General features: G+C 48.7%; 1 protein-coding gene across 9 annotated transcripts in view; it reads left to right on the forward strand.

Moving 5' to 3' along the window:
- Window positions 1-15,192, forward strand: part of SRGAP2 (SLIT-ROBO Rho GTPase activating protein 2) — a 231,027-nt gene that overhangs the window by 191,705 nt on the left and 24,130 nt on the right. For all 9 annotated transcript variants that reach the window (XM_059413278.1, XM_059413277.1, XM_059413276.1 and 6 more), the window contains exons 14-17: window positions 2,888-2,948; window positions 9,177-9,254; window positions 10,143-10,277; window positions 12,478-12,583. In XM_059413278.1, coding sequence (XP_059269261.1) covers window positions 2,888-2,948; window positions 9,177-9,254; window positions 10,143-10,277; window positions 12,478-12,583 — 380 coding nt within the window. The remainder of the gene's footprint in view (window positions 1-2,887; window positions 2,949-9,176; window positions 9,255-10,142; window positions 10,278-12,477; window positions 12,584-15,192) is intronic.

Here is a 15,192-nt window from a genome sequence, read left to right on the forward strand (position 1 = left end):
TGTAATAACAGTGTTGGTAAACATAAAAAGACCTCTAAAAGGAGATTGATTGATGGGTTGATTGATTTTTAATGGTGGAACCCAGTTTCTTCATCAGAGTATGGAAGGGCTGACGAAGATTCTTCCTCTCAGATCGCCCTGGACTGACTGGTGGAAGTCAGGGGTGGCAACAAGATACCAGCTGCTATGATGGGAAAACTGGAGGAGGCAGATGGGTTAGGGGGTCATGACGATGAGCATTTGGGCCCCTGAGACCTTCCTGAGCCTTGCTGTACCTCGGCATCCTCACACCTTCCTTTGGCAGCAATCCCAGTAAGCCTGGGAGTAAGAGGCCACAACACGCTTTCGGCAGCCTAATTTCTTCATGAAATCCAGCTCCTTCCCTGATCTTGGCCAAACCCCAGGGCCACAGCTGGAAACTTGAGGATGTAAGCAAACCTGTGAAAGGGGCAGAAGCCACAGGACCCATACCACTTAAAAACCAGTCTCTGTCCTAATCTTTTTATTTTTTTATTTTTTTTAAGATTTTGTTTTGCTTGGGGGGCACCTGGGTGGCTCAGTCAATTAAGTGTTTTACTCTGGACTCTGGCTTGGTGTGAAGCATGCTTAATATTCTCTCTCCCTCTCTTTCCCTCTCTCTCTCCCCACTCCCTCTAAAATAATAATAAAAAATAAAACTAAGATTTTATTCCTTTTAAGTAATCTCTATATCCAACGTGGAGCTTGAACCCAAACCCCAAGATCAAGAGGCGCATTCTCCACCAATTGAATCAGCTAGGTGGCCCTGTCCTGAACTTCTACAGCCCTTTTTAGCTAGGTTTAGGGCCCTTTTTTTTAATGTTTTTCTTCCCCTTAGCTGAATTGTTTTGTGTTTAGCTGTATTATAAAACCCTGCTGGTTTTTAGTAATGGCTTGGCATGCATATTGGGTAGTGTTTGCTGAGCTCCAGGGATGCAGGCTGGGTATACACACTTGACAGTGTGTAGGGGTGTAGGCTAGGTAACAGCGAGATGTGCAATTTCAGAGGGAGACTGCCTGTGTTTGATCCTGGCCCTGCCACTTACCGCCTGTGTCACTATAAGCAGCTGTTTCACCTTGCTAAGCCTTCATCTCCTCTTTTGTCCAATGAGAGTAACAATACACACCCGATGCGACTGTTACCAGGACTGATCCATCTAAAGCCCCTAGTATATCGCCCACCACCTCTATAAATTCCTCTGTAAATGGTAAGCACTAAGGTTCATGTGCCAGTAGGAAATACTACTCTCCTCACCACCCATCCCTCCCCAGCTGGCAGACATCAAATTGAGGCCCAAAGAAGTTGAGTAAGGGGGCGCCTGGGTGGCTCCGTGGGTTAAGCCGCTGCCTTCGGCTCAGGTCATGATCTCGGGGTCCTGGGATCGAGCCCCGCATCAGGCTCTCTGCTCAGTGCAGAGCCTTCTTCTCTCTCTGCTTCTCTGCCTACTTGTGATCTCTGTCTCTCTCTCTGTCAAATAAATAAATAAGTAAAATCTTAAAAAAAAAAAAAAAGAAGTTAATTAAGTGGCAGGGACATGTAGGAAAATGGCAGAGCAAAGGTTGATATCTGGGAGGCCTGCTTCTTAGTTTAGTACCAATTAGTTCCCACAGTTTCTAAGAATTGGGTTTTTTTCTTTTTACCTTTTATGCCAAGTAAACCCCATTTCTTTTTTTCTTTTTCTTTTTTTCAAAGATTTTATTTATTTATTTGACAGTGAGAGAGATGACAAGTAGGCAGAGAGGCAGGCAGAGAGAGTGGGGGAAGCAGGCTCCCCGCTGAGCAGAGAGCCCGATATGGGGCTCCATCCCAGGACCCCGAGATCATGACCTGAGCCGAAGGCAGAGGCTTAACCCACTGAGCCACCCAGCCACCTTGTAAACCCCATTTCTGATGTGCCCCTTGGTTCATTGTGCTATCCTCAACTGATAGTAATTAGCACCTACCTTGTGAGAATATCATGGCCAGTCGTGGAGAGCCAAGAATTGACGGGATCTGCCCTGTGAAGCGTGAGCTATAGCGGTGGCAAATGCAAACAAGATATTTATACTCACACTATTAAGTCACCACCAGGGTAGTGAGAGCCAAGCACAAGGTGCTGAGATCCTGTAGACAGGGGCCCTGATCTCATCTGGGAAGTCTAGCAAAGCATTCCTAAGAAAGTGATACTTGCACTGAGACCCTGAGGGGTGGGATCCCAGGGTGAGGAGAGCATTCTGGAAGCAGGAGCAGCTCATGCAAAGCCATGGACAAAGAACTGATCTAAGGAATGGAAAGAAAGTCGGTGTGGCTGAAACAGAGGGACTAGAGGAAGAGCAGAAGGGGATGAAGCTGGAGGCAAAGGCAGGACCCTAGACACGCAGGGCTGTGTAAAGACACTAATGGGAAGTCTTTGAGAGAAGTTAGCCTAGAAAGTGCGCAGTGGGTTGTGCGCGCTTTCAGAGATAACCTAGCCGCCACGGGAAGGAAGGATAATGTGGTCGGGAGAACGGCGAGGGTGGGAATTGAGATTCTGCTCTACGGACCGGATTGCTGGCAGTAGAGATGGAGAGAAGGAAGTGGACTTGAGCGGTATTTAGGAGGCAAACTTGACAGGACATACTGATTGATGGATTTTGGGTGGCTGAGGGTGGGAAGCTGATTAGGGATGAAAGGTGATCAGCCGCATTTAGGATGTGCTGAGTTTACGGCATCCATGTGGCATTCCAAGGGGGTGGCCGTGGACGTGCTTTGGAACTTGGAGGACAGACCAGACGCTTCTTTGAGGACTGGCCGCTGAGCAGTCGAGACGAGTCCTGCACGGTCTGGCCCATTTTTTTCTGGCTGTGCTGTTTAAAGATTCTGAGGTTATGTTTCTCTTTGGCTTTTCAGGATTCCAGCCAGGCAATTCCTCTGGTGGTAGAAAGCTGTATCCGGTTTATCAGCAGACACGGTAAGCAGGATTACAGTCTTGTCCATATTTGTGCAGAGTGGGGAAGAACTTCCAGGAATTCTTTGCAGAGTAAGAATAGTGATCGGCTCTTCATCCTGACATGCTCAGAAACGGAATAAAAGTCTTATTGGTTCACATAATGTTTGTTACCTCAGAATGGCCACAACTAGACATTGAGAGAAAGGCTTCACATGTTTTGACCCCAGCTGCCTCAGCCACTTACCACACTCCCTTTTCTAGCCCAAGAGTGACTTTTAAATTACGACCGTGATGTGAGTACAGCCGGTAGGATGTGATGGTGGTTTCACCATTACTCACCATCTTTACGTGTGTCCGTCTCCCACCACACAGCCTGAGTCCTTATGTCACACTGCATTAGACTGTTCTGAGAACTACTACTTTCGTGATGTTGCACCAATTCCTAATAACATTTGGGTTTTGTTCTGGTTTGATCTCACTGGATACAACATCAACTGGGGCTTAGTGAGGAGTGGTTGGTCTTCGAGTTGTGACCAACAGATGAGAGTCTTTGGGGCCTGGCTCGTCCTCTGCCTAAGCTTGGATCACACTCTCTGCTCCTACATGAAGCGGGCTCTCATAAACTCCATTCTTCACCAGCTCTCAGGCTGCTGGCACATAATCTAGCGATGGAGAGGAACCGCCAGAGAATCAAGCTTCTAATTGTCAAGAGCGTGTAGGAGGCACAGATATCTGAGCAAGCAGCATGAAGATTTCTAGGAACTGGACATCAGAAATTGTTTTTGGTTGCCGTCTTATCTCGTTATAGGAAAAGGGACAGAATGAACCTTCTTGCAGCTAGAGAGGTACAGAGATGATCCTTGGAGTCTGTGCAGGGGCAGACATTTTCTCTCCCTTCCTCCCAGTAGGCTGACACATCGCTTGGGTTCATTTTTGGAATAGTAATTATTTTAGCACGCTTACAGCTTATCTCATTCTAATCAGCTACAATTTTTTTCATCTTGTCCCTATTCGCCTGAAGTAACAGCATCATATATCAACAGTCAACAAATATTTATCAAGCCCCTGATCAGTGCTGGGCGCTGTGCATTGTGAAACGGGAAAACAAAAAACAGGGATTGTGCACTGTTTCTGTGTCTGTTTGGTCTTATGATGCAGTTGGGAGAAAATAAATACTCAGTGGGAGAGCTAAATAAAAAGAGATAAGCAGTAGCCATTCAGAATGGCAGTATAAGAAATTTTACAAGATAGTAATGATTAATGATCAGGCAATTGGCAAAGATAAGTCCTCCTGAGTACTGGGGAGGAAAAATTATTTGTGTCTTAAGGACAATAAGAAGAAGAGAGTCTGAACTCCTGTTCTTTCTGCTGTGCGGTCTCTTCGGTCATCCAGCAAATTTATAGAGAGAAAGAGATTGCTCATTGTGTGCCAAGAAAAAGTTTCTGCCTCTGTGAACCTTATATTCTACTGAAGGCCAGATAAATAGATGATCAGCTGGTTAGCTAATAAATAAACACAGTAATGTACTGTGTGTCTGGTGATGGTGAGTGTCCCGAAGAAAAACCAGGCAAAGAGCCAGAGAATGGACAGGGGACATGGTCTAGGTGGGTTGGTCAGGGAAAGGCCCTAAGGTCACCTTGGAGGGTGACATTGGAGTAGAGTCCTGAAGAAAAGTGAGGAAGTGAGCCACGTGGTATTTCAGAGAGAGGGAACATCAAGTGCAGAGATCCTTGGCAAATGCAGGAGGCCCAGGAGGCCAGAGCAGAGAGAGGAGAGGGGGAGGGGCAGCAGACCAAGCCAGAGGCCAGACTCCTTGGGCTTCCTCATCTAAGGGAGGTGTTCAGATTTTATTCTGAGTGAGGTGGGAAGCTCCTGGAGAATTCTGAACAAAGAGAGCTCTTTAAAAAGAGCTGCTGGGGCGCCTGGGTGGCTCAGTGGGTTAAACCTCTGCCTTCAGCTCAGGTCATGATCTCAGGGTCCTGGGATCGAGTCCTGCAACAGGCTCTCTGCTCAGCAGGGAGCCTGCATCCCTCTCTGTCTCTGCCTGCCTCTCTGCCTACTTGTGATCTCTCTCTGTCAAATAAATAAATAAAATCTCTAAAAAAAAAAAAGCTGCTGGATGGAGACAAGGCCATGGGAGGAAAGAGGTGGCTGCAGCTTCCCAGGGAAGACACAACATAACTGTGGCCAGGCCCAAAAGGGTAGCTCTGGAGGAGCCCAGGAGGGGACACTTCCAGATCCTATGGCTCCAACGTTCCCGTCTCTGCCCTGCACATGCGTGGTGCATGCGGGGACATTTCCGTGGTGTGGCTCTGGGGAAACAGGTGTGTTTCCACAATGCTGGTGGAGCTACAGACTAGTACAACCCTTCCAGAGGGGAATCTGGCGATACCTAACAGAACTACAGATGCATTTATCTTCTGATCCAGCAGTCCTTGTAGGAATTTACTCTGAAGATGGACCTCCGACACTATAAAGATCCATATGCTCAAGGTGATTTGTTGCAACTCATTTGTAGAAAATATAAAGAACAACCTCAGTACCATCACACAGAAGAGTGGTTACATCAGCTCGACTCTACCTGAATACGAGGCAGTTAGGAAAAAATAATGAGCATGATCTCCATGAAATTATGTGGAGGGATTTCCGGAACATGTTATCAAGCCAAAAAAAAAAAAAAAACAGCAAAGTGGGAAAGAATATCGAGAGCATGCTACCTTTTATGTAGAAAGAAAGAAGAAGATGAAAGAATGCACATGTGTCTTCTCACTTTGGCAAGAAGAAATGCAGGAAGGATGAGTCTGAAAACGAATACTGGATTGTTCCTGCACAGGACACGGGTGCAAGATGGGGTGCTAAGGAGGGGGGGCGGTGGGAGTGGGAGGGAAGTGGCATTTCTCTGGACATTGTTTTTTGTGTAATTGTGACGTTTAGAACTGCATTCGTGTTTCCCGTATTTGAGACATAGATACACAGATAAATAAAACAAGGATGTGGGTGAAACCCCAGGTGGAAAACAAAGACTAACAAATAAACTCAACGACAGAACAAATGACTAGCATAGCCACACTGAGGAGAGGAGGAAGCAAGGAATCGAAGTAACTTTTTTGAAAGCAGTGTTGTGATACTCTGCTGTAAGTCTAAAGACAAAAAGAGCTATAAGCGGATTAAAAAAAATTTTTTTTTTTAAGATTTTTATTTATTTGACAGAGATCACAAGAAGGCAGAAAGGCAGGCGGGGGGTTATGGGGGAAGCAGGCTCCTTGCTGAGCAGAGAGCCCGATGTGGGGCTTGATCCCAGGACCCTGGGATCATGACCTGAGCCAAAGGCAGAGGCTTTAACCCACTGAGACACCCAGGTGCTCCTGTAAACAGATTTTTTATCACAAGGATATGTGCTATCAATTCTGAAGCCATCTTATGTGTAGTCTAGACTGAACAAATAGATAAACATATTGTCAATTTAAAAAAAAAAAAAAAAGCCCTCATACATAGTAGGTGTTCAAAAACCTTTATTCAGCTAAATTGAATTTTCCCCCCAAATAGGGACTCAGGGGATTCCTGAAATCCCTATAAGTCAGGGTTAAAAATTGTTGTACACATGCATTCAGTGGAGATAGGTTCCATAACTCGGTTCCAAAAGGATCTGTGACCCACCGGTGGCTGGAATGTGTCCATCGTTACTCTTCGTGTTCCCTGAGAGGTAGATGTTACTGTTCCCATTATAGAGACAGGAAAGCTGAGGCTCAGCTGTAGGTGGTGGGTCGGGGTGACCTAGAGGGCTGCAGGGAATGACAGGCTGCAGTAGGAGGGGAAGACCCCGCCTCGCTTGTGCGGAAGGGAGCCAAGTCCCGCGAGGCGGTATTAGAACAACCATTTCAGGAGTTGTGTCCGAGAGCACCTAGGGCAACAGCCGGGGCAAGGGCAGAAGGGAAGGTTTCGTGCCACCTCCGAGTAACTTAGCTGCATCTGACTGGTTTTTTGTTTTATGGTAACATACACGGAGAGCAGATCCAAAACTTCGCAATGTGTTGGGTTAGTCATGTGGGGCCTTCCCTGCGTTCTAATAAAATGGCCCCACTTTTCCCCTTTACTTCTGGAACCCAACCGTTTATCAGTCTCCTACTCTCAGAGTCATTAGATTAGACACTAAAGATTCTGTCTGCTGAGGGGCACCTGGGTCGCTCAGTGGGTTAAAGCCTCTGCCTTCGGCTCAGGTCATGATCTCAGTATCCTGGGATCGAACCCTGCATGAGGCTCTCTGCTTGGCGGGGAGCCTGCTTCCCCCTCTCTCTCTGCCTGCTCTGCCTACTTGTGACCTCTCTCTCAAATAAATAAATAAATAAAATCTTTAAAAAAAAAAATTCTGTCTGCTGAGCAAGAATATCATGATCCTTGTAAAGCGTAGGTTCTCGAAGAGAAATGGGAAGCGCCAGCCCGAGGGGCTCTCAGTGTGTCTTGAGCCTGCTGCCTGACTTCCAGTTAGCTCTTCTCTGTTCGCTTCCCATCCTGGGTCTGTGGGCCAAGGTGGCTTTTCGTTAATGGTCTAATCTACTCTGAAGGACTGATGTGATCCTTTCTCAGCAAACTGTTGGCTTCCCCAAGGACACTGAGTAGGCTGGTCCCTGAGATGACATTTCCTTAGACTCTGCTGTGTTTTTGACAAGTAACAGGGCACGTGACTGTTTCTGTCAGAACACTTGCTGTTTGCGTTCTGTGTTTAAATGACATTATTTGGCTGTTACATCCCATTGGTAACTAATACGGTATTATTACATTGGTACTAATGGGGTTTTAACGTTGCCTGCCATTCTCTGAGGAATATTCTGGAGATTCCCTTAGAGGAGCAGACAACTTAAGTCCTGTTACAAGCCAGGTAATTAAATTCCCCCTGCTTGCTTCTTAATATTGCTTCAATTGGATTCAAGATTGTAGTCCCTGTCTGCGTGATTTACCTTCTCCATTAGACCTTTGAGAATCCAGTCACCTCCTTACCGAGACAGTGGGCAGTTCTATTTTTTTAAAATAGATAGCCCGAAGACAGTGGGCAGTTCTATTTTCTTAAAAAGTAATTTGTTTGAGATTTCCCTGATAGGTCAAAGTTTTTGATGAATCACGCCATTATACAGGAACTTGGATGAATCACGCCATTACATAGGAACTTGGACAAGATGCCCAAGACGGGGACACAGGGATCCTGAGAAAGGCTGGCAAGCCCTATGTGGCTACAGATGCTAGTTCAGTCTGACCCCTGGGCCAACAGCATGTTTCCTGGATCTCCTGCTACCTCTGCGGCTCCCCATATGGGGTTGTGAGCCATATCCGTGTTCAGACTAACAAGCAGGTTCCTGCCCTCTCTGTACTTTGCCTCTGGCAGGCCCCACAAGTCTGGTGTCGAGGAGTGAGTACATGATTGCAAACAGAAGGCATGGGCTGACCTCCTGGCTCTTGTTCTTGTCACCTCTATAACCTAAGGCTGGTCAGCACCCATCACTTCCTTTACCTGGGAGATGGATGTGCTGGTGACCCCTCCCTTAGCAGCTGTTGTGAGAACCAATGGATTTATTTCTATGAAAGCATTTCTTAGTGGCAGTGACTGCACATGCATTGTATTTTTATGATTGTTTGTACTTTAACAAAACCCAAAGGGACTAGGTTTTCCCGCCCATTATCATGTCCGGGCACATTTGGGATGGAGGCCGCAGTCAAGGACCAGTGACTGGCACTTTTCCTTTACTGTCTTCTGATCACTTGCCTTTTCCTGTTCTCTCTCTTTCCTAAGGGTTCAAAACAGTGTGCCCTGGAAAGAGCCAAACGGTATTCGAAAAGCCAGAGCAATCACTCAGATCCCGGTCTCAGACCCGGGACTCCTCCGATGGTATCTGATGGCCGGCCTGCTATGCCCCTACTTCCCGTTCCCAGCCCTGGGTGACCAGGTGCCAGGGGTCACTCCGTCACTTTATAGATGGGAACAGAGAGGCAAAGGCAGGGGAAGGAACCAGCTTCCTAATCTTCCTCGGAATCAGAAGACCTCTTTCCCCTTAAGCCTCTGACTCAGTGCTTTCTTATACCTCCTGTCCGTTCTGGTGACTTCTCCAGCAGCCCTGCACGTGCTTTCTCCTTCGGCCTGAAGAAGACGGGTGCTTACCTGTACACTGGCTGGAGGACATAGACATTCAGCGAAGCTTGGAGCTGTGCTTGTGACTTGGTTTCTTCTTCTCCTTGATCACTTTTCCTTGTCTTTCCAGGACTACAGCATGAAGGAATTTTCCGGGTGTCGGGATCCCAGGTGGAAGTGAATGACATCAAAAACGCCTTTGAGAGAGGTAAGGAAACAGGCTTGGAGATCAGACCAGATGTGTGCCAGCCTCCGGGGCTAGTGGCTGCGCCCATTCCCGGCTAAGAGGTACCCAGAGGCTAGCAAGCCACTCTTACTCCTGACGCCTTCTCCCTTGTAGACAGTCCTCCCCAAGTCCTCCTCATCCCCATTCATCCTACCTCTGTCCTGCGGATGATCTGCCGAGACCCAAGAAGTTAACTAGGATACTGGGCGGTTTATGGCTTCATCCAGAACCCTCGGTGGCAGTTAATATCAAGGCTAATGCGCCTGTTCATCGTAGCCCATTTATTATCTTGTGGGCTATTAAGGTAATGGGCAAGCTTTGGCAATTTCCGTCACTGTAATGGATATATATAGTTTCAATTTGAGGTTGGTCCTATCATTAAATCTAATTACATCTGATATGAAATTTTCCATAGGGAGCTCCAGCGTGATTGTTCTCCTGTAAGTAGGTGTCCTTTGTTGCGGGCCAGGAGGAGTGAGGGCCAGTCAGGGGGGTGAGCCTCCTTGGCCCCATTTTCCTCCCCCAGAGGCTCAGTCCCAACCCGGCTTCGTGATTCTTGTGAGAGGGCCGGTTGCAGTGGCCCATTCCGGCCCCTACGGAATATCGCTGAGCTGGTCTAGCAGAAGCGAATTTATCCTAGTGGACCCTTGTGCCCTCCTCTAGCCGTGGGGCCCCTGGGTCTAAGTAGTCTTGACTTTATCTAGTCTCTGGTCTGCCCTACTTATGGCCACCGTGCTGGGCAGAGAGCTGATGGACTCTGATTTGAGGACTGGGACAGGTCACCCCTTCCCCACCACTTCTGCTTTGTCCTATGTGTTTTTACCTCTCTCACTCTCTCTTTCCTTTTTTGGGGGGGCTGCTTATCCTCAGGAGAGGACCCCCTGGCTGGAGACCAGAATGACCACGACATGGACTCTATTGCTGGCGTCCTGAAGCTTTACTTCCGGGGCCTAGAACACCCTCTCTTCCCCAAGGACATCTTCCACGACCTGATGGCTTGTGTCAGTAAGTACATCCCAACCTCAGCCAGGCTTCGGCCAGGACACCTTGTCACGACAGATAAGAAATGTCCGTGGGGTCTTTTTTTCCCCGTAAGCTTCTCAATAATATTTTTTCTTTTTCCTTTTTCTCTGTGAAGTTTCTCCTCCTCGTCCTCTGTCCTGCACCCCTGGCGGGAGGGAAGAAAGATGGCTTTTCTGTGAGAGTCTAGGACCACAAGTCAGAACCCCTGGCTTTTTCTTTCTGATTCGCCTTAAACTCCTTGCCTTGCTGGGCTTTATTTTTCTTTAGTAAAATATATTTCTATTCATATATGAGATACAGTGCTTTTCAGCTATTGGGAGCTCATGCATTAGTGCCTATGCTTTTTATGATATAAAGGGGAAATCGTTTCTGCTTTGTTGCTTTATTTCTTTTATAAAAATTAAGGTTCGAATGAATCTTTTATAAGATTGATTTTTTTTTAAAATTTATTTATCTGACAGACAGAGATCACAAGCAGGCAGAGAGGCAGGCAGGGGGGTGCGAGGCGGGGGAAGCAGGCTCCCTGCTGAGCAGAGAGCCCGCTGCGGGGCTCGATCCCAGGACTCTGGGATCATGACCTGAGCTGAAGGCAGAGGCTTTAACCCACTGAGCCGCCCAGGCGCCCCTATAAGATTGATTTTTAAGTGGAGGGGGTAGGACAGAGGAGGAGAGAGAATCGTAAGCAGGCTCCACACCCTACAACCCTGAGATCATGACCAGAGCCAAAATCCAGAGTCAGACCCTGAACCAACTGAGCCACCCAGGTGCCCCTGCTTGTTGCTTTAAACGTAATGTGCCTTACCTGCTAGATGTGGTAATATGTGTTCTTTTAGGAACAAGAGCCCTCTGTACATTAAATGTCGCAGTAGGATGTTTTCCTAGAAAGAGATCTCGTCTCTGCTTCATCCTTTACTACAACCATCTACTTCATTCTTTATCCTTATGGGCTCCTGCCTCTTACTCTCAAATCTGGGGCTTGAAAAACTATGCTTAGCCATGTATTTTAGCTGGTTATCCTGAAACGTCCTCTCTCTTGTTTTCCATGGAAAACAATGCATGGAAATTTAGATTAATATCAGGTCATCCTGGAAGTAGACCCCCTTGGAATGATGGCTCCTGAGGTTGGAGAAGGCAGTGACTTTGAAATGGGGGAAATAGTCTTCTTCCCGGATACACCAGGGTCTTCATAGCCCCCAAGTCTCCAGCTGGCCTCAGTGTCTGCCCTGAGCATTGTCCCACTCTGCTGTTGTAAGAGAGAAAGGTGCCAGGGCATTCAGTAAGCTCTCTTGTTGTATTTGTCGAGCCACTCTCTGTGGAACTCTAGTGGAAATCAGTTCGGTGCCTATTAAATATAGGCACCCCTCCTGTCTTCACATCTTGTTCTAGGACTGAGCTTAGATGTCTTCTGTGGACTGGGGCTACCAAGACCATTCAAGATACCCTGGCTGTCTAGTTCTCGCCTTGAGATGTGCTCCTGATCTACTGCTTTCCACTTCTTTTTCACAGAAAGGCATTCTTAGAAAATAACAGTATCCACGTAGCCCCCTAGTGGGGAGGCTGGCCGTGATGGAGGCCACCAGCCTAGGGTCTCACCTGTAACTGGTCTGTGCATAGCACAAAAAACAGGAAACCTTGGGTCTTCTTCCCCAGATATCATGATTTATACAGGGATCTGCCTTCTCTGGCCTCTGACCACTTTCTGCCCAACTACCCTGCAGATCAGAGAGGGGGTAGATAAGCCAGACCTGTCCAGAAGGTGAGATGATGTATATGTAGAGTGGGCGGGACAGGAGCTATACAGCCTGTCTCCCTCTGCATGCACGTCGATCCTCCAAGGCTGGAGGTCAAGTCTGCGGTCATAGCGATTTGGGGACAGTTCCTTGTCTGTGGTTGCTTTAATAAGAGAGCAGCAGGTGCTTGGGGAATATCCCCAACCCCTTCTGAGCCCAGGGAGCATAGCCCTTCAGTCCTGCATCAGGACGCGTCTGGAGCCCAGCAGGTGCCCTGTGGCAGCAATCCTGCCCCAAGGAGCCACAGGGTTGGAACTCCCTACATGGCACACCAGTGCTGCGTGGATGTGGCTGCTGTCTCTGCAGCACCTGCTGGTGGTCCCGGCCCTCACGCCGTTACTCCGAGGGATCTCAGTTGCGATGGACAATAATGCATGGCTGTCTTCTTTCAGCAATGGACAACCTGCAGGAGAGAGCTCTGCACATCCGGAAAGTTCTCCTGGTCCTGCCCAAAACCACTCTGATTATCATGAGATACCTCTTTGCCTTCCTCAATCAGTGAGTAGACTTCCCAGTGAACAATGGGATCAGGCCTGGGCTTCGGACCCCGAAGCTTACCTGTAGAGCTGTGTCAGTTCCCCCGGCCCCGTGCATGTCTGTGGGGGCACCGACTATGTGCGGGGCACAGTTGTAGGCTGTGCGAGTACATTGCAAAACAAGAGACAAGAGCCCTGATACCATTAAACTCACATTCCAGCCAGGAGACAGACAGATAACAGATATGTCAGACGGGAAAGGGTGCTTAGATGAAGAATAAAGAAGCGTAAGTACAGAGATAGAGTGTGGGAGGGTCGGAATGGGGGTGGAGGGGAGAGGGAGAGCCGCTGTAGAGGGGAGGTCAGCAGAGGCCTCTCTGAGGAGACTGCGTGAGAGCAGCAGCCCAAATGGAGTCACTGAAGGAGCCACAAAGGGTGTTGAAGGCTGTCAAGGCCCAAGAGTCATGGTCATAATGGGTTTGGATTTGGGAAGCCACTGGAATCTTTTAAGCAGGAGAGTGATAAGATCTGATCTGTATATATGCTTTAAGCCCAACAACTTTGAGGAGAAGTTACCATCCAGGACTGTGAGGAGAAGCAGGGGCCCCTATGCAGAGGTTTAACGTGAGGTCTCAGCCACAGGCACTAGGGGCTTCAACAGGGGGATGGGGGGTGAGTCATGAGGGAGGGTGATGAAGTGGGTTGGGTTTGAGCACAGCACTGACGAGGTGTGGAGAACAGAATCGAGACAAGGCACCCATGTGGCCATGTTCATCTGAGGTGCCTGTCAGGCCTCCAAGCGGAATTTCTGACTGGGCAGTGGGACATAGGAATCTGACACTCGGAAGAAACCCAGAGTAGAGATACGAGTCTGGAGTGACCATGTACTGATGTTTTAGCTGGTTACCCAGGGAGTGAGCCTAGCTAGAAAAAAGGTCTGAAGACCAGAGGGGTCCTGGGCTTGGATGGGGCATGGCTTCCTGTGCGAGCAGTGTCCTTGCCGAGGGTGGGCGTTGGGTCCCCACAGGACAGCAAGGACATGTGGTGTTTGCCCCATGGGCACCTCTGTCTTCATGTTGCTCCCTCAACAGCCTGGAGCACAGGCTGTATGTAGGCAACAGCAAAGCCAGGTAAGGCCCTGGAGGTGTTTCCTTTCAGTCTGCTGTGTCTTAAAAACATCGAAACATTTAAATATTAGGAAATTTTACTTAAAATACCTCCGTTTCTAGCTTCTCTTGAAATCCCCGTTAAACCTGTCACTGATGTCCTCGCCTTCTGCAAGGAGGCCGTTCCGTGTGGAGTCAGGGCTGCTGCGGGGGGAGGCCGGCCCCCCGACTCCCCATACCTTGCCCTTCGTCTTCACTTTTGCTTCCTGGGCTTTCCTCTCATGGAGAGACAGTTCTCTAGATCCATGAGTCTGTCAAAAGAGAAAACAAAATTTCTTCATCTTCCTGGTCAGTTTGGCCTTTGCTTCCGAGGAGAACAAACTTAGTGGCCATCTCATGAGCAGGGCTTGCCTACTGTTCACAGTCAGCCCGGCCTTCTGAGGGTCTAGGCTAGCAGCCCTGCCAGGGGCCTTGTCGGGGCACCCACGCCGTCCTTCAGCCTGGCTGCAGCCTGCCTCCTCCACGTGGCCATGTCTGCGCCTTCCCTTAGCCGAGCCCTGACTCAACACCGCTGCCGCCCACACTCAGCAGCCCTCACGGACCCACAGACAGTGTTCACATGCCATGCCTCGAAGGCTGCCGGAAATGGAAACCCCGTACTGACTCTTGAGCCAGTCAGCCCCTCGGGACCACCAGTTCTTGTCTCCCCTCATTGACAGACACCTGCCCACACCAAAGGAGCCTGGTCTGGCCCCCCAGAGTGGGAGTGTGAAGAGGTGGGGGGCAGACAGGTCCCAGGGCAGCTGCGTGCGGAAGCACCATGGCCTCACTCTCCTCCCTGCGTCTTCCTGCTGCGTAAAGGTGGCAGGGAGCTCGCGGGACAGGGGGAGCGAGAGAGGGAGCCTCTGGCAGAGGTGGACGTGGTGGCCACTGTTGTGGGAAGCATGGGAATTACACCAGTGTAACCATTACTTTTCTTTTGTTTTCCTTTTTTGTCTGGTTACAAAAAGGTGTATATGCTCATCAAAGTATTTCGTGGGAAAGGTACAGCATTCATAACCACAGTGTTTCCTAAAATAAAGGATGGAATTCAGGACACAGGTGCTAGAGAATACCACCTCTAGGGAAAGATGGTGGCTCAGAAGTGTACTCTTATCAACAGATGTGGCGACTGTTGACAGGGAGCTCCTGAGGGAGACTCTGCTGGGCCCCGACTTCAGGACCGCTCTCCTTTGTTGTTCTGCGTCCTGGGGTGTGTGTACTTCACTTCTGACTACAGTCTTTCTCTCAGGTTGTACACCTCCTCAATCTCAAGGAGCCAGAAAACTAGTATGTGTGTAAATGTGTGTGGGACTCCTTACACGTGCAGCAGCGCTGTGCGGACTTGTCCTGGTTCCATACGTGTATGTAGCTAGTGTCTTCTGGAGTGCCCGGCCCACTGAATGAACCTGGGCCTGTCCAGCAGGCCTTGTTAATCATTAACATTATCTTTACTAGCATCTACGTGTAACAAATTACCCTAAAA

Source organism: Mustela nigripes, chromosome 10, assembly GCF_022355385.1.
Source record: "Mustela nigripes isolate SB6536 chromosome 10, MUSNIG.SB6536, whole genome shotgun sequence".
Classification (NCBI taxonomy): domain Eukaryota; kingdom Metazoa; phylum Chordata; class Mammalia; order Carnivora; family Mustelidae; genus Mustela; species Mustela nigripes.